The following is a 24,156-nucleotide window of genomic DNA, read 5'->3' on the forward strand; positions in this document are numbered from 1 at the left end:
GAGCATTTTTTTTTTTTTATTTCTATACTGAGTTGGATTACATGGAGAGTAGAGAGACTAATACAAGACAATTTAAATTCTAAAAGAATTTCTGGAACTCATAATGAAAGGGCAAAGAAAATGGAATGATTTTAGCAACTAAAAGGGGTTCCCTGCTACCTGCATTGGTAAAGCAGGGAGAGGGGGAAGCAAATAATAAAAATAAATAAATAAATAAATAAATAAAATTAAATTTAAAAAAGGAAAGAAAAGAGAAAGAATTCTATCTTCATTACTAATAACAAACAGGCTTCTTTCTGACAGTGTCAAGATTCCACAAGGGGAAAATAGCTTAAGAACCACAGAGGTTGCCATAGTAACTAGCCAAGACAACACAGCACATCTCAGCAGAGAAATGCCTCACTGTTCTGCCTGTGGTGACTTGTGAGAGACACTCAGGAGAAACAGTGGGATAGAGTGGTAGGGAGTCTGATGTTAACAGTGTCTCTGGAATCTGACCATGAACTTAATGCTGATACACAATACTCACTGTCCCTGAGTGAATATTAAGGTATTCTTGTCACAAAGCCTTCCAATTCCAAAATGCTAGGAGGTTGAGGCTGTGTCAGCACAGAAAGGCACACTATAGGGTGACTTGCCTGTTGTTCTTGCCAGCACCTTACCCCTAGATGAAGCTGTACCCCACAGGTTATGACACATAAAGCAGTTCAGAGTCTACTGGGGTGGGGGGCTACTAGAATCTGAATTTTACAGTATAGACAGACTGTCGTATCAGAAAAATAAATGGACACACACATTCGGATGTGTATAACAGACCTCCAAGAAATCCATACACCTATGCAAGAACTGTGTTTGTGATATTAGAAACCTTTATTTGCTGGTTTACTTTATAAAATGTATGCAGATTTTAATCAGGAAAGTTTTCAGTTTTTCCATCTAACACTCATGAAGTCTAACGATGGCTGCAAAAGGGAAAGGATTAAGATGAAAACTAGCAGTGCGTCCTTCGCGCACTACGGAGAGAGCCAAGACCAGAAGGACTGGTTTGGGTGTCACCATATCTGGGAAACGTTTGCAGACATCACAGTCCAGAGAAGATAATATTTAATTAGTGAAAATGAAAAACAGGGCAAACAACAACAACAACAACAAAAACCCAAAAAACGTCCCAAACGCTTCAGATATTCCTTTCCAGCCCTCCCCTCAGCACATTTCTTTCACCCCAGACAGCAGTACAGTGGAGAGTGGCTGATGGTGAACAGCAGGGATGACTAGAAAATAAACCTGGTCCCTTGCCACGTGCTCAATGAGGGACAGCCATGCACACAGGGTATGTCGCTCATCGCCTGTGCGCCCCCGAAGTGGTCACTGAGAGCATAAGGAACTAAGACAATTCTACAGCACTGTGTAACCTGTAACTCACCATTTAGTTTTGTCCTTTAGCTTTGGAGGCTGGAAATTACTTTTTGACATTAAGAAGAGAGCCCTGAAATAGAAACTTCAGTTAGAGGCAATACTAGACACTTTATCATTGCAATTAATAGTCAGACTGAACATTCTGTTGTAAATTTGTGTAAGACTTCCTCATGGAAAGGCACTGAAGACATTGCTTTGGACATAGAATTTTTTTTTAAAAGATTTATTCATTTTTATTTGTATGAGTACTCTGTAGCTGTCTTCAGACACACCAGAAGAGGGCACAGGATCCCATGTAGTTGCTGGGAATTGAACTCAGGACCTCTGAAACAGTAGTCAGTGCTCTTAACTGCTGACCCATCTCTCCAGCCCGGACATGGAATTTTTTGATATTTATGTTTTGTTTTTTGACGACCCCGCCGGTCAAACCCTGGACTTTGCACAAGCCAGACAAGCACTTCTGCTGCAGTCCTTGGCTTTTTTCATGTTTTGGGAAGGTTCTAGAATACTTCTGCTAGCTTTAAAAAAGATCTTTAATGTCAAACAGGGCCTTATTCACAAAATAAGGCCGTAAAATGTACACTTCCTTACCACAGTTACCTGTACAGCTCATAGTACAGTGCAGGCATATTTATGTAATTGTGTATTTGCTTATTACACAGCACTGACACATTACTTTAAAATTAAGTTTTAGGTTTAAGCAAAGCCTAGCATTTATAATTACTCTGGCAAATTATATCCATTTCCTGATATTATTTGGACAATAAATTCTTATACTATCTTACTGTTTACAAGCTAACCTACAAGAGTGCTCTATGAATTCACCTTTGAGAGAGGAAGGAGAACTTGCCCATGAATGTATGTGCAGTGTATATGTGTGAGTGTTCGCCCCTGCCCATGTGTGCAGTGTTTACTTTTCACCTGTGTGCAATGAATGAGAGCGTGCTCGCCCTGCCCATGTGTGCAGAGGGCTGTCTTCCTTTACTCTTCTTCATCTTATTTTGGGAGACAGGGTCTCTCACAGAACCCCGGAGCTTTGTTTTGTCTAGAAAGGCTGCCCAGTAAAACTCTGGGGATCTGCCTGTCCCCGACACCCCAGCTTTTATAAGGGTGCTAGGGTTCCGAGCATAGGTCTATAGTTGTGTAGAAAGCAGCCTCCACAGTGAGGCAGCTCCCCAGACCCGAGCAGGTTACACGACATTAGTTCTGAGCCCTTACAGTACTTTACTAGTGCGATACACGTGAAAATGAGCTCGGAACCCCGAGGAATCAGCAGTTCATCCCCAACGTGCTGTAAATAATGAGAACACCTCATTGGATGAAGGTCAAACATAGGCGGCTGAAGTTCTCCAAGCTCGATGGCTGTTATCCCGACTGCCCAGATATCACAGAGCTGGTTGTAGCCGCCATTCTTTTCCACCGCTGCCACCTCTGGAGCCATCCTAGACGGATCAGTGAGCACAGCACTTGTTATTTTCTTAAATGATGTAAAACACGATACTCTTTGTTATGTTCATAGATGGAAGAAGGAACGAAGCCTTACCACCCTGCCCCATTCCCCTATTTCATTTCTGGTGGCTAGAGATGGCTCAGTGGCTAGGTGCACTGGTTGCATAGGGATTCGCCAGCACCCCAGCTCCAGGGGATCTGAGGCTTTCTTCTGACCTCCATGGGCACACATGTGGTATACTCATGTACATGCAGGCAAAATACACACACACACACACACACCAAAAACCATAAAAAATTAAAAATTAAGGAAAATTCCCTATTTAAAAATCCTCCCTTCCTCTTCTGAATCCTGCGCTCCAAGAACACTGTTGCTCTACTCCAGTCTGTGTTAAGGAATGCTAACACCTGCAGGCCAATGATCCCAGAGGAGGGGAAACCTCGAGAAAAAGCCAGCAGGAAGCTGAGGGTAAGGTGTGCCTGCACACATCAGAGGAAACCCCAGCAAATGCAGGGGGCTGTGGAGAGTGGAGGGCACAGTGGGACTCACCTGTGACGCAGACCTGGGAAGAGCCACACACAGCCTGTTACTGTTTGGGACGAGTACAGAAACAGAGGAGCCCTCTCTTGTGTAAACACATTACTAAATTTTAGTAATTCATTTTACAAAAGTGTAAATCTGGTCTGAAATTAAAAAAACATCTTCACAACTCAGGGCTCAGGGAGTCTGGAAACTACATTGAAAACAAACTGCCAAGGTAGGGTCCAGATAAGAACCACCTAACTTTTATACAAGTGAATTCAGAATTCCTTGTGAAAATGGGGTGGACCCACTGAAAGACATAATTATGGAGGCAGCTTAATCAAAAACTCACGGCACCGTGAAACACAGTGAGAGGAGTGAAACCAGGCAGGCAGAGGTGTGGTAGCAATCCCCTGTAACTACAGCCCTTGGGAGGCTGAAGCAGGAGTTATCTCGAGTTCCAGGGCAACCAGAGCTACAAAGAATATCATGTCTCAATAACACCACCCATACCCCCCTCCCCGCACAAAACAAAATCCAAAAACCTCAAAACACACGGTGATCACATGAGGTGTAGGTGACACTACCCAGGGGACATATGGGCACATTGAGACTATGTAAAGCTGACTGGCTGTGTCCAGGCTGGCCTAACACTCACAGACTGTGCGGCACCATGCCCAGCTCTATTTTACTTTCATATTTAACTCTATCCTCTGGAAGAGCATCCAGTGCTACTAATCACTGAACCACCTCTCCAATCCCCTTACACAATTTATTTTGGCATTATTTATAAGGTATAGAATTACTTTAAATTACTTTCAAAATAATAAATTAGCCAAACACCATATATAAACAAACCCAACATTTAACGCAAACTTTGAATGTTGTCTGCTATGGTGTTCACTGCACTATTTTAAATATTAAGCGATTCTGTTGCCTTTTTTTTTCTTTTGAGTCAGGGTCTCACAGCCCAGGTTACCCTCAAATTCACAGCAGTCCTCTTGTGTCAGCCTCCCGAATTCTGAGATTACAGGCACATGTTAGGCTCACACTCAATGTTTAATGTGAGGTCTTCTATTATACCTCAACAGAAGATTGGCAGTGTTTTAGAGAAATTACTGTGGTAGTCACCAGGCCACACCACACATGTGGGGCTGCGGGACACCAGCATCAGATGTGTAGGTTTTAACAACGGGAAGTATAGTCCTTGATTAAAACCGAAGATTGGAAGAGATACAAGAAGTCTTTCTTTTGAGAACTCCATTTTTCTGGTTCTTTGGTTCTTTTTTTTTTTTTTTTTTTTTTTTTTTTTCGGAGCTGGGGACCGAACCCAGGGCCTTGCGCTTCCTAGGTAAGCGCTCTAGCACTGAGCTAAAACCCCAGCCCCGAGAACTCCATTTTTCTACATAGACCTTCATCGTGCTGGATGCTATGAAGAATCAAAGTCCCATAGCACAATCAAGCCCAGGAAAGTATCCAGTAGCACTCAGGTCTCTTGGCCATTGGTGGTCATTTGTATTATCAAGAATTAAGGTTCAGATCTGCAAGTGAAGATGTGTGGATGGAGGAATGTACTGTGGGACACACTGTGACACACTATAGCTTCCACAATGAGTTGTCTTCTGTGCCTGTTTGTGGATTTTTTTGTTTTAGGGAGGGAGGTTGCATGGGTTAAGGGCAGGTATGAGGGGACGGGGACATGAGTGATACTGAGGTGCATGATGTGAAACTCACAGAGAAGCAATAAACAGTTAAAAAGCAAGAATTAGGGTTCAGTGCAAAGCATGAAGAAATGACAAAGGACTATGGCAATATGGCCTCACCAGTAAGGGGTGCCGATGAAGGACTTCCTCTTTGCAATGGTAGCTGTGATCTTTGCAGCCACACCAAAATCAGCTGGCAAGGGAAAAAGAGCAGAAAATCGGTTGAGTTCTTTTTGACACAACTAGCATTTTTAAGTTTCACCTTTGGCACAGCATCATTAATATTTTAGGTATTAATGTCAAGAACTGTGCATAAATTTAGTACTAAGATCTGCCCTTACTTGGTTTGTGACATATTCATTAAAAGACAATTTCCTAAAATTTTATTAGAATGAAAAATGTATTGTATTAGGCTAATTAAATTATTTTAATTACAAGCACAAAGAAGTTAATTGGGGGGAAAATGACAAAACTAAAAACATGCAGAAAACATACACCTGAATTCTAAAACAGTACAAGGTTATTACTTTGTTGCTACTTTTTAGAATATTTTCTTATGTACATAAAATTTTATATTTGTTATTAAACACGGTAATTGTGGAAGTTTGTATATGCTTGGCCCAGTAAGTAGCACTATTAGTAGGTGTGGCCTTGTTGGAGGAGGTGTGTCACTGTGCGGGCGGACCTTGAGACCCTCCTCTTAGCCTCAGGGGAGCCAGTCTTCTCCTGTCTGTCTTTGGATCAAGATGTACAACTTTTGGCTCCTCCAGGTCCTCGTTTGCCTGGATGCTGCCATGTTCCTGCCTTGACAATAATGAACAGAACCTCTGAACCTGAAAGCTAGGTTGCAGGTTAAATGTTTTCCTTTATAAGAGTTGCCTTGGTCATGGTGTCTGTTAATAGCAATGAAACCCTATCTAAGATAGTCATAAAAATTAAATATACTATTTAGTTCATTGTTGCTATTTAATATACCAGATTACTCACATATTTTCATAAATATTTATGATTTGCTGGAAAGTATTCCATGGGTTTGTATTTTTCTACCATAAGTAACAAGACTGATAGCTTTATGAATAGGACTTTCTTCACCTAAGAGATTTTCTGAAGTTCAGGAGAGTTTTCTCCTTTAGGAATAAAATAGGTATCACAGGTAATCATCATTATGATTATATATATATATACATATATATATATATAAACCTATTCAAACTTAAATATCATTTAATTTTCTTGATAAAAAATTAAGAACTCAAAATAACATACCTAACTTTACATCACCATGGTCTGTTAATAAGATATTTGCACCCTAAAACGAAAGCACAAATACTATTAACTAGCAACATACAATTTCTTTCAAAACTCAGCAATTTGAATATATTGTGAACTTACTTTGATATCTCTATGCATTTTGCCTTTAGTATGCAAATAAGCAAGACCCTGAAGTTAAGAAAAAGAATATGAGTTAGAAAGACAGCATAGAATGTCTACCTGAGTTACTGTATAAGGAAAACTAGACTTCTGTCTGCCGTGGCCTTCTGTCTTGTTTCTTGAAAACCACTGTTTCATGTATTTTGCTGAGTTTCGTGTACTGTTTTGGGTGGTATTATGATTGCTACTCTGTGTTACTTCATTTTGACCAAATGTAGAAGTCTATTAGCTTTGCGGAAGTTTAAAACTGGAAGAGGTCCGGGAGGTCACTGTGGAAAGCTCTGTTTCACACGCAGGGAACTAGACTCATACAGCAGGCCCTAGCTACTGGGTCTGACTGTAAATCCAAAGGGCTGATCTGTCTCTTTGGTTTAGCATCCTATTTGCTACTTAGAAAAACAATGAACTTCAGAAACTAAAATATAAAGAAAACTAATTTGTCGATTCTTTGCTATGAACCCATGATTAGGTTTTTATATATATATATATGTATATATATATATATATATGTATATATATGTGTGTATATATATATATATTTTTTTTTTTTTTTTGGTTCTTTTTTTCGGAGCTGGGGACCGAACCCAGGGCCTTGCGCTTCCTAGGCAAGCGCTTTACCACTGAGCTAAATCCCCAACCCCTATATTTTATTAAACACAATATATTTCTATTAGGTTTGTATTGTGGAAAAATACATTTCGAGTCATTTCTCCCACTTGTATACATGGATTTAAACAAACAAAGATTGAAAATATTTGAGAAAAACATCTACTACTAATATACATGCAGACATCCTTGTTATCCCTGAACAGCAGTAACACAATGACTCAGGCAGCATTCATGGCTCATGAGCTCTGTACTGTAAATGATTTACAGGTGATCTCAATGATCAAGGGGCGGGTGGGAGGTTATGTGTGACGCTTTGCCATTTTATATGAAAGGTGTATAGCTATAGATCTATGTACTCTTGGAGGTCCTGGAAACAATCCCTCATGGACACGAAAGATGACCTCAGGTACAGAGGCGAATTTACCTGCATTCGTCTCACCGTAGACTGGGAACAGCACGTCTTGCAGCACAAGGGAATGACTGTGTAACTGACTAGAATATTTCCTGGACCTGATCAATCTAGTTCATTTTAAAATTAACAACTACATAGGTGCACATATTCTACATAGAACTACACAGAACATTGATTTCACTTCTAAACAAACTGCACAGTCAAGGAAGCAACACCCAGTAAGCGTCAGCTGTGACCCTTCCCCAAGCCTTAAAGCAGATGAACAATATTGTTAACACCAATTTCTGCAATGAGTAATCTTTCAGAGAACTGGAAAAGCAGTGTAGAGATGCCGAGTCTGGAGTGAAGATACACTTAGTATATTAAACTTCTCCCAGGCGCTGGAGTGAAGAAGCACAGGCCTGCTTGCATACGCTGATGGAACTCACAAAAGGACGCTCTGCTACCAAGACCTGTATTAATGCCACGCAGAACAACATCTGGCACATGCCCAATTCTGTAGGAATGCTCTGTTCACACCCATGAAGCTTGAGGGGAAAGTTAGACACCTCCTTACAACTGACAACTCACATTAAACAATGCCAAGGAATAGCTTTCCTCAGCTCGTGCCACCCAAGTATCCTACCACACAGGGCCATCTACACTTCAGTGCCATTGTGTCCTCAATATCTGCCTGAATAAATCCTTGCAAATCACCCATGAGGAAAGCACTAACTAGCTTTACACACTAGAGCACCCAGGATGAACTGGAGAGCACTGTCCTACTCTTCAGCTTTTGGACGAACCCCATTTTACAGTCACTAATTGTCAAACGGCCTTTCTAGCCACTTAAGCAAATACAGTACCTGTAAGGTCTCTCTGCAGACGTAGGCTATTTGCAGTTCAGATAGTGGTCCAGTAACTAGAGAGAGAACAACAACAAACAACATATTGTCATTAGAGGTTAACATTATAGAATGATAAAGCAGCATATAACTTCTGCATGTACCTTGGATGCCTTCTGACTAAGAGGAGACAGCATTTGCATAGCTAAGAAATGAAACATACACTGAGAATTTTAAAGTCAAGTCTGAAAATAAGAGATTTATTCCCAGACAGCTCTGGATAGTGAGAGTGTAAAGTGTCCATTATGTGTAAAACTTAATGCAAGTGGCACAGGCAGGTCCACAGAGAACTAAGACTGTAAGCTTGGTTCTCACAGTCAAGCATGGCTGACCATGTTCGTGAATTACTTAATACAGAGCACTCCTGACCCCCGAGATCATGCATATGCAGTGCATGTGCACACAAAACAGTGCATAGTCACAACACAAGATAATATAAAAACCTTAAAACTTAGTTAGAAGAAGCCATTTGGGGGCTGGAGAGATGGCTCAGTGGTTAAGAGCACTGGCTGCTCTTTCAGGAGTCCTGAATTCAATTCCCAGCGACCACATGGTGGCTCACAACCATCTGTAATGGGATCCGATGTTTTCCTCTGGTGTGTCTGAAGACTGCTATAGTGTACTCATACATAAAACAAACAAACAAACAAACAAACAAACAAACAAAAGTAGCCATTTGGAAACTAGTCTAATGACTTCTTTATCCTCTGAACCTTTAACATTTCCTCTTATTTGTAATAAGTGTTGACACTCTCTGAAAAGTATATGCTTTCAGGGGTCAAGGTAATCTTTCTAGTACAACTCTTCACATAGCTCTCAGAATAGGGGCACCTGATTCAGAACCTTACCAAAGATCAAAAGAACCAGATTATTTATGGAAAGCAGATCTTCCTCTAACATGAGATATAAAATCCTTATGTCAGTATCCAATCAGGAGCTTCTGATCAGTGCTTTTTGTACACGAGAGGAAATAGGAATGCTGCCTGCCAGTGCTAAGACCCAAACTTGAGCGCCATGACATCTTTGCATGGGGAAATACCTCAGCTTTGTTTAATTTCTGACTGATCACACCAACTCCCAAACAAAAGTTTGATTCTTAGTAAACTGATGAAATAGCGATGTAAGGAGCGATGCCACTTTGTTTTGCATGCACACGCACACACGCACATGCATGCACATGAACATGTACACATGCACATGCACATGCACGCACACAACTATCTTTCTGAACTAAGGTCTCATTACGTGCATAGGTGCATGGAACTTGCCACTCTCTGGGTAGATCAGGCTGTAAATCAAGCTCATAAGAGATCTGCCTATGTGCATACTTTTTTAAATTTAAATTACTGTGCTTTTTAGTGTAGTACTTAAAGGAATAATACTCCTTATACTCAACTAAAAACAAGTAATCAAGCTTTATTTTTATTTTATTTTTGGATTTTTTTAAAAAATGATTTATTTTCCCCACCCTTTCTGTTATGTTTATTATTTATTTATTTACTTATTTATTTTATATGAGTACACTGTTGTTGTCTTCAGACACACCAGAAGAGAGCATCAGATCCCATTACAGATGGTCGTGAGCCACCATGTGGTTGCTGGGATCTGAACTCAGGACCTCTGGAAGAGCAGTCCTTAACCGCTCTTAACCACTAAGCCATCTCTCCAGCCCTTATTTTTGGATTTTCAAGGCAGGGTTTCTTTATGTAGCCTTTAGTGTGCCAGAACTAGCTCTGTAAACCAGGCTGGCCTCAAACTCACAGAAAAACTCCTGCCTCTGCCTCCTGAGGGCTGGGATTAAAGGTTTGAGCCACCACTGCCCTGCTCCAATATTGCAAACAAATTTCATACAAATGTTTCAGAACACTTCTTCAGCATAAAAGAGAAAAGTGGTGAAATTCGTCAGATGTATTCACCATATTTTCAATGGCTCACATTTGTAAAAGTAGAGATAGGCAAAAATTACATCTAAATAAAAACTTTTCTAAAAATCATAACTTTATAAAATCTTAGAAAATAATTTTAATTCAATGATATATAAATGTTACTATTTAACTAATATTTCTTTAAAATAATAAGTGGATAAAAAATATTCATTCTGGTAGTTTCTCTACATATTATACACACATACACACACACACACACACACACACATATAAAATGAAATACTAAGGGAATAAAGTAGTTTTCTTTCTTTTTTAAAAGTAGGGTTACTGCTTACTGAAAAGTTTTTTATCTTTTGAGACAGGGTCCAAAGTAGCCGAGGTTGGCCCTGAATCATTCCCGTACATAATCAAGGACGTCCTTGAACTCTTTCTCCTAAATGCTGGGACTATGGGTGTGCACCACCATCACAAAGGCTCTCATTAAAGCTCTTAAGGGACAGCCTACACCACAGTACTTTCTGTACTTAAAAAAAAATAGAGGCTGAGTAGCCAAGACTTTTTGTTATTTGCTATGGTTGTTTATTGTGACAAAATTAGGCAACTTTAAAGTTTGCAATTGAATGATATAATAATATATGTTTATCATAACTCAGAATTTACTTCTGAGCTCCACTTTTCCCTCCTTAGAGGCAGTCACTTAGGATTTTGGCATATAATCCTCTCATTTTCCTATGTATTTATATTCATGCATATTTATAAAAATAAAAATTCAAGAGCCTAAGCATGATCAACTGCTATACATATTTTTGAGGAGAAACACTCACGCCAGTATATGCACAGCCATGCCACATTGTTAGGTCAGTTAGGTACTCGCCACTGGTCACCTGATAGTCTAAACCTTAGAGCTTCACAAGCTACGGCACTGGACTAACACAGTGCTTTTACATCTTCATGGCTCCTGCAGAAGCCACATCAGCAGATGCTGATGACTTTCAATGTAAGAATTTTAGGTTTTATTAAATAAAGAAAAAATATTTCATAAAGATATTTGTTGGTTGGGGATTTAGCTCAGTGGTAGAGCGCTTACCTAGGAAGCACAAGGCCCTGGGTTCGGTCCCCAGCTCCGAAAAAAAAAAAAAAAAAAAAAAAAAGAACCAAGATATTTGTTTATTTAATTATTTTTTACAAATTTTAGCAGTTCAAGAAGCTGCCAACCACAGAAAAACTGAACCTGTGGCCTCACAAAAACGGGTAACGAAGAAGAGCAAGTCAGCTGAGCAAACTGTCTAAATTACGAGCATACTGATATTCTTTCTTTTCAAACTCATATTCTAACAGAAGTTGTTAGAGTGATGAACTCTGCCCTGACAGTTCTGTCCGGCTGACTCCTTTTATGATAACAAAGCTTAGGTAGCTTCCTTGGCACTGCCTTCCTAGAAGCTACATCTAAACAGTATTTATGTCATTTCTAGGCAGAGTCCGGTTTTCAGTCCTGATGTTTCTGGTTGGCCTCGGAGGCATTTGGGGTAAGAACATACACCGCGCCAGGTAAGGAGTAAAATTTATACCGTACAGGTGTTTATGGATCTCTTGGTTCAGGCTCGAATAAAATTGGCTGAACAATGAGGAACGACATTAAGAATTGCTGTTTTTGCACCTGTCTCTGGGGACGGGAAAGGATGTTAGAGACTGAGTCTACACCACTCACTGCCCTTGTTAGGTAGAAATGTCAAACAACAGTCACTAAAGGTCTGAGTAGGCTTAAGACAAAGTCGCAGCAGCAGTACCGTGATAGATGTCTTGAAGTGAGCCGCCACCGCAGTACTCCATGCAGATCCACAGCTTTTCCCTACTAATGTGAGAGAGAGAGAGAATTAACTGAGGACTCCAGCTGCCGAATGTGTACTGTACAGGCCCTTGGCTCCCACACTCAGCACACTGGGGGTCAGGGTGCTCTACAGACAACAGGAAGGGGCAGAGCAATCCTTCCTCAGCACACACAGGAGCGCATCAGGTCGGATTTCTTTCAGTTTGGAGGAGGTTAGGATAGGATCTGTTTTCTGTTATCGCTCACAGTGCTCCATTGAGGCTGTCAGACAAGGCACAGTCATACACACAGAGGTGCTAATGTTTACATAGCAGGGAAAGAAGAAGGCAAGAACAGATTTAGAAATTTGGACAATGTTTTCAAAATGCACATATATAATAGCATTTACACAAGAGGAAGGGAGAGCAATGGGAAAGAGGAAATAAAAGATAGATCAAACGATGACACATATTTTACCTGAGATAGCTCCCAAAGTAGGCTACGATGTTGCAATGTTTACATTCTTTAACCATAAATATTTCTTGTTGAATCAAAGAAAAATCATCACCTGAAAAACAAAATAAGTTGGTCACTATGCTACTCCAAATATGAAGAAATATGAGATTTGTAGTCAGAATTTTGGTTTCTCTGAAAATCCCAGAAAAATTATAGGACTATGTTTTCATTTTAATCCCAGGCACGGGATGTGGGCTGCTTCAGACTGTCCACAGCAGCTATGATTTGCTTCATGCTCTAGCAGGGGCGTGATTTTGCCAGCTGCAGATAGTTTCTGTGATTGTGTGATGTTTGGGGTTCTGGGGACTTTTCAGAGGGTCTATAAATGCTAGGGCCTTGAGAGTGGTGGTGATGGTAGCTATTGGTTGGTTTCGGTTTTTTAAGTAGTCGTGCACAAAGAAATGAGAAGAAGAAATTGGATACCATGACAGTGAAGATCAAACTTTCCCCAAGGAACTTGACACCCCTAATCAGCATCCTTTTTTCTTCCTATCTAGTGTTAGGGGCTTGAAAGGGAGGAAAAGGGTGGAGAAGAGTGGGAGAAAGAAGAACCCACAAAGTAGCCAAAGACCAGCTACAAAGACATTATTTTGCAGCTGTTGGAATGAATGCTACAGTGTTATCTGTTGTGCCTATTTGATGTCGGGTATAGTTTAACTCTTGAGATTTTATTTAATATTTACATAATATACATTATATAACCTCACACATGCTAGGCTAGTACTCCCACCACTGAGTTATAGTCATCTCTGAGTGATCTATACATTAATGAAGGCGGGGAAATGAAGGCACCCACATCCCTCACTTGGCCAGGGAGACGGGCGGGTAGTGAGAATTGTGTGCTTGCCTGTAGAGTTAGCTCAGAGTCAGCGCTGGCTGTGTCCTCCATCACCTTCCACTTTAGTTTGGAATAGTCTCTCAATGAACCTGGGGCTTGCTGACTTAGCAAGGTCAGCCTGTGGGTCCCAGATCCTCTGCCTGTCTCCCAGTACTGGGCTACAGGCACACCACCACCACCACCAGCAGCAGCACTTTTTACGTGGATGCTAGGGGTTCAAACTCAGGTACCTACTGTTGGATGACAATTTACCCACTGAGCCATCTTCCCTGCCCCAATTTCACCCACCACTACTCTATGTCCCTTTGTGTACAAAAGCGTTTGTTTTATAAAATTAGGTTCAATGTGCAATGCACATCTACTTACGATCATAACTCCTTGTTGGACTTGCTCTATTTGTACTGTGGCACACACTGTTAAATCTAGATTTCATGTATTAACAACATGTGATGTTTATTTTTCTAGGTCTGGCTTATTTTGCTTCAATGTTTGCATTTTTTAAAAATTACATTTGAGGGTGGTGTGTGCGTATGTGTTTGTGTGTGTGTGTGCGCGCGTGTGCACTTACACACATGTGAAGATGAGCAAACAACTTTGTGTGTTAGTTCTCTCCTTCCCCCATGTAAGCTCCAGGGACTGAGCACAGGTCATCAGGCTGGTGGGAAGCGTGCTCAACCCCCTCCTGGTCCCGGCTCAACATTTACTGTCTAGTCTCTCACCTAGTTGATCAGTCTTATTCTTGCTTAGTCTTTCCCAATTTCCTTTTCAACATGCTCACTGCTGGTGCATAGGAAAGGCACTGGGCTTGTGTGCTGGGTTTTGCAGGACGCAGGCTGCTTCTTCCAGTAGAAATGACTTTTAAGTTGTGCTCTCAAGGTGAGTTTCATCATATCCAGGCCATATTAAAGATGAGACTAACGACCCAAGAACCACGGAAACCCTTATCTCTGGTTTTAGCAGCCTTCTCATTCCCACCTAAATATATTACAAGTGCTTTGACTTTAATGTGTGCTATGGTTCTAATCTCTCCTAAAGCCAACTTCTCACCCTATTTCATTTTTGTCAAACACACTTTAAAGGACTCCATGAACCATCTACTAGTCACCCCCAGCCCTTCTAAAATGATGTCCTTCTCTCCAGCAAGAGCTACTGTCTGTGCCAAGTCATCTGGCTGCTGAAGGAACCTGGGTGGATCACTTCGGTCTCTTGAGAAGTTGAACTATAAAAATGAGTCTGTTTTCAGTTATTAGCAGTCTCAGTAAAAATGGGATCTAGAATCAAAAGCTAGGAATTTCTATGACTACCATTCTTCTCAGTCATAAACTTTGGAAACCATGCAGCTGAGTAAGTCCTTGTGAACCCTGGTTAAGCCTCTGGTGTGTTCTCCCTGACTCTGGTAAGGGCAGCTGCTAGCAGTACCAAAGTGGAACAGAGAAAGCTGGGAGCCACGAGGCCACTTGATTGTCACCTGGCCTCTTTCAATCATGGGGTTGGAGAATTTAGCCTGAAACCCCAGGAAGAGTGCTCATGTCAGCCAAGAGGGGATCAGAGAGGGATGGAAACTCTACATACTGCATGGCAGACACTGGAACCAGACATAACTTGAATAACTAAATCATTAAAAGTTACAACTGGGCTGAATTGCTTTTAATAACAACATATGTTTTGTCAATACAGAGAAACAGTAAGAATGAAATAAAAATAACTCATACTTACCAACTAGATACACATTGATCATTGGCATTTTGATGTTTGCTCCCATTTCTATAAGTATGTAATTATGTGGGTCCTCCTACCATATCTGTGACCCATACTCTGTAACTTAACAGACTATTTTCAGCCAACAAAAAAAAAAAATAAGTACTGTTCACATCATTAAAAATCACTTTAAAACTTCCCAAATTGGAAAGAAACAGGTAACAATACGTTCACAGATGACATGACCCTCAAGATTCTACTACAAATCTGCCAAACTAGGGAAGCCAGCACACCTGCAGCACAGTGAGCTAGTGTTCTCATATGGGAGCAAGGGACCACAGAAAACAATCCCATTTACAATAGCACCCCCCCCAAAAAAATAAAAACCCGGGGATAAAATGAATCTAGGAAGTGACAAGGTGCACACTGAGAACCAGAAAACATTGCAGGACGAAGACTCAAACAGAAGAGATTGCTCCACACTCAACGCCACTTACTTAACGTAATCCCCATGAAAATCCCAACAATTATTTTAGAAGCAGGAAAAATAAAACAAAAACAAAACTCCTGAGATTTTAAGGAACCCTCAACAACCAAAACCAACCTTTAAAAAGAACAAGACTGGAAGACTCGGCATTTCCAATTTCGTAATGTACTGAACACTATGATAATCAAAACAGTTCACTACTATCATAAAGACAGACACACAGACAAAAGGAACAGAACCCAGAATAAGCCCTCATGTACATGGCCAACGATAATTTACTTAACAACAGTGCTGGGAAGGCCGCATACACACATGTAAAAGAATGAAACTTAAAACAGACCCAAGTAAGCAAACACAAATCACAGACCTAAATGACCATAACTCACAACTCCTACAAGACATCCTAGTAAAAGACTCGGGACAATAGGTTTTGGAATTTGCTAGGTATGATACCAAAGCACAGAGAACCAAAGTGAAAGAAGACAGGAATACATCAAGCTTTAAGAATTCTTGTTCCTCAAAGGACCCTGTCAACAGACTAAGCAGCCTGTGGAATGGAAAAATGTATGTGAAAATGATATATCCACTAAGGGGTTAATAGCCATGGGGGTGTGTGTGTGTGTATGCATGTGCAGGTACCCAGGAAGGCCAGAAGAAGCTGTTAGATCCCTGAGTTAGGATTTCTACTGATGTGGTAAGTACCATGATCAAAAGCAAGATTGGCAAGGAAGGGTATATTTCACCTTAGAACTCTCAGCCATCATGAGGGAAGGCAAGGCAGGAACATAAGACAGGGATACAGAAGCAGGGATGGGAGCAGAGGTCATGGAGGAATGCTGCTTATTGCCTGCTCCTCCTGGCTTGTCTTAAACACTGCAGGACTGCTTGCCAATGGATGGCCCTGCCCGTCATGGGCTGGGCCCTTTGTATCAATCATCAATCAATCAATCAATGCTCCACAGGCTTGCCTATAGGCTACTCTTAGGGAGGCTTTTTCTCAATTGAGGTTCTCTCTTCTCTTTGTGCCAAGTTGACATAAAACCAGCCAGGATGAGAAGAACGAACTCTTAAGTTCTGTCGCTGGGCTCCTAGGATGCTTGCATGGAAAGTGGTCTTACCTGCTGAGCCATCTCTGTTCCCTAAAATAAAGCTTCTGATGCGCTTCACTGATGATGATGACGATGAGGACTACTAACACCCACCCAGTTCAGAATGGAAGTTCCAAACAATGAAGAGAGAGAGGGCTACGAATAGTTTATACTGTAGAGATCTACGGATGGGAACAACTGAGATAAGACTCAGCAGTTAGGAGGCCAGGCTGCTCTTCCAGAGGAACTAATGCCTTATTCCATCACCCGTGGGCACCCGCACACACTTACACACAGAGGAGACATATAAAATCTTTTTGAAGTGGAAACTATGGGCCTGGGGAGCTAGCTCAGTAAATAAGAGTATTTGGGGCACAAGCATAAGGACCTGAGCTTTCATTCCCAGACCCTCAACAAAAAGCAGATGTGGTCATCGCGTGCTTTTAGCCACAGTGCTGCGTGCAGGGCAAAGACAGGATGGCTGGAGGCTTTTAGTTGCCGGCCTATCTCCAGGTTCACTGAAAGACCTTGTCTCATGGGAATAAGGGAAAGAATCAGGGTACACACACACACACACACGCACACGCACACGCACACGCACACGCACACGCACACGCACACGAGCGCGCGCCAAAAAACAAAAAAGATAAAACTGTTTAGTTCTCTCTTTTTCTTAAAGGTCATTAAGTTTTTAAATAGAGTTCCAGGAAGCGAGAATGTCCCACTTACCTAGAGCAGCTGATGACTTTGTTCAAAGCCATCTCTATGCCCGTCCTGACCTTTCCCCTCTCACATTCTCTCCTTACACTTCCAGGAAACAGGATTTCCCGGTAGCATAATTAAAAAAAAACAAAAAAACAAAAAAAAAAAACCTATTCAGAGATATTAGCACAGTCCCACTTATTTATAACACTTTAAACTAAGGAAGTGCACTTAACTTTTTATTGTAAAATACCGGATTACTTCGTGAATATTCCTAACCATATTAAAAAAAAAACAAAAACAACAAAAAAACCGAGCAAATGAAAAAAAAAATACATCACACTAATTATCCAGGACAAAGACTTTCTTAAAATCTATCTTTAGAACCACGTATAATGGTGCCCAACTTTAGTCCCAGCACCCCAGGAGTGGAGGGAGGATTTGAGTTCAAGGCCAGCCTCATCTTCAAAGCAAGTTCCAAGGCAGCTAGGGCTATACAGAGAAACCTTGTCTTGAAAAGCTGAAGAAAAAAAAAAAAGAAAAAAAAAAGAAAAATCCATCCTTGTAAGCAAGATTCATAACACTTAACACACCTTAAATTGCCAATTTTAAGGAATATTCTTGCCAGGTATGGTGGCACATACCTTTAATCCCAGCACCTAAGAGGCAGAGGCAGGAGGATCTCTGTGTTCAAGGCCATTCTGGTCTACATAGTGAATTCAAGCTAGTCAGTACTACATGGTGAAACTGAACACAGTAGATAACATAATAAAGAATAAATAAAGATTCTGTAGAGCCAGGTGCAGTAATACACTCTGATAACTCCAGCATTTGGGAGATGGAGATGGGGGCCTGGCCTACAAAGCCAGTTTGATGACAGCCTGGACTCATGGGACCTTGTCTCAACAACAAACCACAACTAATAACTATAAAGAGATAGAGGAGAAAAGGAAGAAAGAGAACGGTTTGTGGGTTTTTTGTTTCTGCTTGACTGCTGGTCACTACCAGCCACAGACCTGTGGAGCAAGCATCAGGCTACACTAAGCACTCAAACATAACACAGGAAATCACGGTGGCACACACCACTCGCCATCAGACCAGCCGAATTTTCTAGAGTATGTCTGAGGTCTGACCAAAGAACAGAAAACTGCGGTTTAAAGCTCACAACAGTGGTGATCACAGTCGAACCCAAATCCTGTCTCATGCCAGTATGTGTAAGGTGACGGCTATTGGTTAATACAGAGTCTACTATAAAAATGAGACAGATAATCAAATCATCCTGAAAATAATCATTTTTCTGTATATTAAAAAGACAAGAAGAACACAGGGCCGCAGAAAGACAGCTGACTTCACTTTAGTGGTCAAGAAGTGACTTTCTGTGTTTATCTTTATCCTTGGGCCTACCTTAGCCTTTCTGAAAGTACTATGAAGAGCCTCCGAAGCAATCTGTTTCAGTAAAACACTGACCTAAATGTTATAAAGTTAAACTGCCAAGGGCAAATCAGAAAGGCTGTAATGAAATTTAAGACTCTAAGTTATTCTAAACCCTAATTTTACCTATGAAGGGAAAGTTGTTATTAAGTCTCCAGATGGCATTTCATGTACTTAATGATAAAACAAAACCCTCTTTTTTTCTTTTTTTATGGTCTACCAGACATTGGCTCCTCCTGGTCACACTGGCAAGTAACTACTTTTTCATGTCTAACATAATTCTAAGCCAGTTCATCTGCTAAGTCAATACAAGGAAGGGCTTTTTGTTTTATACTGGCATCAGTGCAATTTATTAAGTTGCTAAATGCAGCTAAGAATTCAATAATGCTGTCTAGAGAATTTTTTAAAAATATCTGAACTGAATCCTAGGAAAATTCACTAACATGTTACTGTGTTTTTGAGTTAACATTCCCAAAGTCTGTTACAAAAGCATGGGAACTACAATCTACTTTGGCTTCCCAGACAATGCTGAAAGAAAAACACCAGGCCCACTCAAAAATTTATCATGAACCCCCCCCCCCAAAAAAAAAAAAAACAACTACAGGATGCAAAAAACATAAGCATTCCCTTTGAAAGAAAATTTTAGACAACAGTGCTTTGACCTTTTAAGGAAATGAAAGGAGAAAAGTGAACACAGGGACATCCAGGTAACAAATGAAATAAAATAATCATGGTGCCGTGAGCACAGTCCCAGTACGGAACTAACCAGAAGCAAGCTGGAATGCTGAAGGAGGCAAGTACGCTCTAGATACATGATGAACAAAAATACACTTACAGAAAAGACGCCTAAAGACAGATCTGCCTGGAGAGAAAACCGGCAAGGCATAGGTAAGGGGAGGGACTGTGAATAACTGGCACTACTTATTTTTAAAGAATCCCCCCCCCCCCGCCCTCCCGTATGTGCAAGTGTCTATGGAGGCCAGAAGAGGATGACAGGTCCCCTGGAACTGGAGTTAACATATGGATGTGAGCTTCACAATATGGGTGCTGGGAACTGAACGCAGGTTCTATGAAAGAGCAGCATGAACTCTTTTTTTTGTTTTTGTTTTCCGGAGCTGAGGACCGAACCCAGGGCCTTGCGCTCACTAGGCAAGCGCTCTACCACTGAGCTAAATCCCCAACCCCAGTATGAACTCTTAACTGAACTCTGGAACTGGCATTCTTAAAAGCAATGAAATTTTTTTTTTAAGTATAAGAAATAATAAAAGAAAAGTTGTAAAAAAGAGAAAGAACAGATTTTCAGGGGGGAAAAAGTTGTAGAGTTCTCAAAAATCAAAATGTAGTCAGTCCATGAAGAACCTGGCTTTAAAGATGAGAGCAGACTGCCAATCTCCCCTAATGAGGAAGCAAGTTCCCAGGAAGGGGAGAGAGATGCCTCTAGGCAGACCCAAGAGCAGGCTCAGCAACAGTCAGAGGAGAGAGGCTACAGACTTCCTGGCAGAGGAATGGGTGACAGGACCGTCTACTATAATGTCCATGCTTTTTCAAAGGCCACAGACGCAGACATGCTTTGGTAGGAAGAATATGAGTGTGTGTGAGGTGCGTGCTTAGACTGTCCTATGTCCTATGGATGTGGAGACCGAAGACCATTGTTCTTGTGGATCATATATTGCATGAGAGAAGCAAATATCCATATAGGACAATATCATGCAGTGACATGCCATGCAAAGCTGCAACCCCACAAGGATGTGGGTTAAGTTGCCAATGTAGACATCTAAGCTGAGTTCTGAATGGCAAGGAGTCTTCTAAACAAAACACCAGTACCCTGGTGGAATGAAGAGCTAGTTTAATCTTGGGCCACTTAAATATGAGAGAACGGAGGCAGAGGAGTGGAGGAGGAAACATAAGGGACCTGCTCAGAGAAGGGGCTGAGCACATCATGCAGGATTTTGTGAGCAAGGCTGCACATCTGAGTATGACTTCAAGTGTCCCTAGAGGTCCAGGGAGGGCTAGCAGAAGTCAGCTATGACAAACATGGGCGAATGCAGACAGACAGACATTCACACACATACAGGGAGGTGGTGTGGAGAGACAGACATTCAGGATTTGTTTTGGAGGAAGAACTGAAGGCATTTACTAACAGATTGACTCTGGAGTATAAAAATAAAAATAAAAGCAAAGCCCAGTTTGGAGCTTAGCTGATTTCCAAAATGAGGACGACTGAGAGAACGAAGTGGATGGGAAGACAAACCAATTTGTGGGTACAGACTGAATTATTCCTAATATTTAAAGGAAAGTCTACTTGTGTGTAGTCATTTTTTATTACTGTGATAAGAAAACAATTAGGCTTTCTGTTGCTGTGATAAAACGCTATGATCAAAAGCAACTTGGGAAGGAAAGGGTTTATTTCATCTTACAACTCTCAGGTCACACTCCAACACTGAGGAAGTCAGGTCACAAACTCAAGGAAGGACCCTGAAGCAGGAACTGAAGCAGAGACCATGGCGGAAGGCTATTTCCTGGCTTATTCCTCCTGGCTTGACCGCCCTGCTTTTTTATACTCTCCAGAACTGCCTACCCTCCAGGGATCTGTGCCCTCCCACGTTAATCATTAACTAAGAAAACGCTCCACAGGCTTCTGGGGTAGATCTCAACTGAGGTTCCTGCTTCCCACATGACTCTAGTGATGTCGGGCTGACAGAATCTGACTAGCATAAATGCCATGGCCAAGGTCTAGAGAAAGAAAGGTTTATTTGGTTTTATAGTTCTAGAGAGGTAAGAGTCCATCAGTGCAGGACTCAGGCTGCAGTGGCCTTCATGAGGAACAGCTAGAGAGCTCACATCCTGAACTACAAGCAGGAAGCAGAAAGAGCCAATTCAGGATGGTAGGCGTCTTTAAACTCTCAAAGCCCACCTCCAGTGACATACATCCTCCAACAAAGCCACACTCCTAAGTCTCCCCACATAGTCAGATGCCCAAGACCAGTGTTTCTCTGCCTGTGGGTCACAACCCTTTGGGGCTGCACATCAGTTATTTATGGTTCATTACAGTAGCAAAATAGTTACGAAGTAGCAATGAAATAATTTAATGGTTGGGGGGTCACCACAACATTTGGAACTGTATTAAAAGGTTGCAGCATTAGGAAGGTTGAGAACCACTGCCCAAGACTATAGCAAACATCTCATTCAAATTACCACATTACTTAATGCTAAAACATAAGTCAGAATAGCAAAGAACTGACACAAAAATATCAACAATGGGAACTGAACCGAGATAAGTAGAAAACTACATCTGGATAACTGGTTATTACGCTTATACATAAGTTACAAAGATGATAAATATTTCTAAAGAAAGACTTTAAATTTATCGTATATGCATGGGTGTTCTACTTGTATGTATGTACGCATGTATGTGCGCCATATGAATGCTGTGTTCATGAAGGCCAGAAGGAGACACTGGATCCTCTGGAGCTAGAGTTACCAATGGTTGTGAGAACGCCAGGCTTTCCACCATGGACCATCTCTCCATGCCTCTGCTCAACTCCTTTTCTGTTTGCTTTGTTGTTGTTGTTTTTTTTTTTTCTTTTTTTTTTTTTTTTCAGAGCTGGGGACCGAACCCAGGGCCTTGCGCTCGCTAGGCAAGCGCTCTACCACTGAGCTAAATCCCCAACCCCTGTTTGCTTTGTTTTTTAACTTGCTGTTTTGAGACAAGGTTTCTCTGTAGTCCTGGCATTCCTGGAACTCATGTTATAGACCACACTGGCCTTGAACTCGGAGATCTGCCTGCCTTGCTTCTGGAGTGCTAGGATTAAAGGTGTGCATTAGTAAACAGGCTATTTCTTAATAATGTTGTCCAAATTTTAGCCTGTTATCCAAAACTTCATAGACTGCTCTCTGATAAAACTAGGTTATGTTTCTTCCAAATTATCAACAGCAGAAATAAAAGAAATTCCAGGCCATTAAAAAACTTACGGGGGGTGGGGAGGTGGGCCCTGGAGAGATGGCTCAGCAGTTAAGAGCACTGACTGCTCTTTCAGAGGTCCTGAGTTCAATTCCCAGCACACACGGTGGTTTACAACCATCTGTAATGGGATCTGCTGCCCCTTTCTGGTGTGTCTGAAGACAGCAACAGTGTACTCATAACAAAAAATAAATAAATTAAAAAAAAAAAAACAAACAAAACTTACAGAGCGGGTGGGAAGGGAAGCCCCAATAATCAGAGGTGATTTAAGTCCAGGTCCTGGGATCAAATCCTCAAACACCAGAACAAAGTGTGCCGAGATGTAGGAGCATACTGACTTCCAGGCTTTCCAATGCAGGGTGCTCCCCAACAATTCTGCTTACATATTGGACCTCTGCACCTCCAATGTTTCTAGATCTTCAACTACCTCGAGTCAGTGCCTCATTGTCTCCAAGTGCCACAAACCTCCCATTACGTGAATGTCTACAAATGCCTCCAGGATCCCCAGTGAACCCAGGCTTTCAGGTTTGCCCCGTCCCTTAGCTCCACTTGTGGCTCCTCAGGCCACAAGGTCCCCGAAATGCTCCTGTCAGGGAGTGGAGAGGGTGCACCAGCTATAGCCCAGAACAAAAGAGTAAGCTGGAAGAATTCTTCTTCAAAAAGTCCATGTATCTTTCCTTCAAGCAATGCAAAGAGTTGGAACAAAGCATTTGTGTGATGGATACCAGATCCAGATATGGTTTAAGAATCGGAGGTCTAGATACTTCTGGGAGCATTCCAAAGAACGTCTAGGGACACCTGGGAATCGAGGCGGGAGAGCCCATGCTCACTGCACTAGCACAGGAGGTCATGTCCTCACTACTGCTGGGGCTGCTGGTGATCCTATGTCCCCAAGCCTCAGAGATGTTGGCTCCCTTCTTCAACCCAGCCCCTCTGGTACCTTCTCATCCCTTTTCCAGTCTTGATCAGACCTGGGGAACACTCTGGGTGTGGTGGTGGCTGCCCATACCCAGATTACAGCAACAACTGGCCCATTTCCAACAACAAAAGCCATGGACCCATCTGTAGTGGTTCAAGACTCATCAGACTCCGCTCCAGAGATAAGACGGAGCCCTAGCCAAAGCTGTAACACTCTGTCACCTTCACAGAGCCAGCAGCCGCTCAAGCTCCCTCAAAAGCTACAGCTTTGAAGATCCATGTAGACATAAATATTGTATCCCAGGACTAGTTCTGGGTTCAAGGTCTCTCAAGATTTGACATTCCCCTAAATACTGTGTTGTTTACCAAATCTGTTGTCCCTGACTTTGCCCAACTC

General features: G+C 41.6%; 1 protein-coding gene and 1 pseudogene across 2 annotated transcripts in view; one reads left to right on the plus strand and one right to left on the minus strand.

The window, feature by feature from the left end:
* Positions 1-24,156, minus strand: part of Map4k5 (mitogen-activated protein kinase kinase kinase kinase 5) — a 93,351-nt gene that overhangs the window by 42,418 nt on the left and 26,777 nt on the right. For both annotated transcript variants that reach the window (NM_001192016.2, XM_087554387.1), the window contains exons 3-10: positions 12,598-12,688; positions 12,101-12,165; positions 8,389-8,444; positions 6,484-6,531; positions 6,358-6,400; positions 5,212-5,284; positions 2,727-2,858; positions 1,424-1,486 (exon numbers count right to left, since the gene is read on the minus strand). In NM_001192016.2, the coding sequence (NP_001178945.1) occupies positions 1,424-1,486; positions 2,727-2,858; positions 5,212-5,284; positions 6,358-6,400; positions 6,484-6,531; positions 8,389-8,444; positions 12,101-12,165; positions 12,598-12,688 (571 nt within the window). The remainder of the gene's footprint in view (positions 1-1,423; positions 1,487-2,726; positions 2,859-5,211; positions 5,285-6,357; positions 6,401-6,483; positions 6,532-8,388; positions 8,445-12,100; positions 12,166-12,597; positions 12,689-24,156) is intronic.
* LOC148005288 (oocyte-specific homeobox protein 8 pseudogene) lies at positions 23,247-23,806 on the plus strand (annotated as a pseudogene).

The sequence above is a fragment of the Rattus norvegicus genome, chromosome 6 (assembly GCF_021556685.1).
Source record: "Rattus norvegicus strain SHRSP/BbbUtx chromosome 6, alternate assembly SHRSP_T2T, whole genome shotgun sequence".
NCBI classification, from domain to species: domain Eukaryota; kingdom Metazoa; phylum Chordata; class Mammalia; order Rodentia; family Muridae; genus Rattus; species Rattus norvegicus.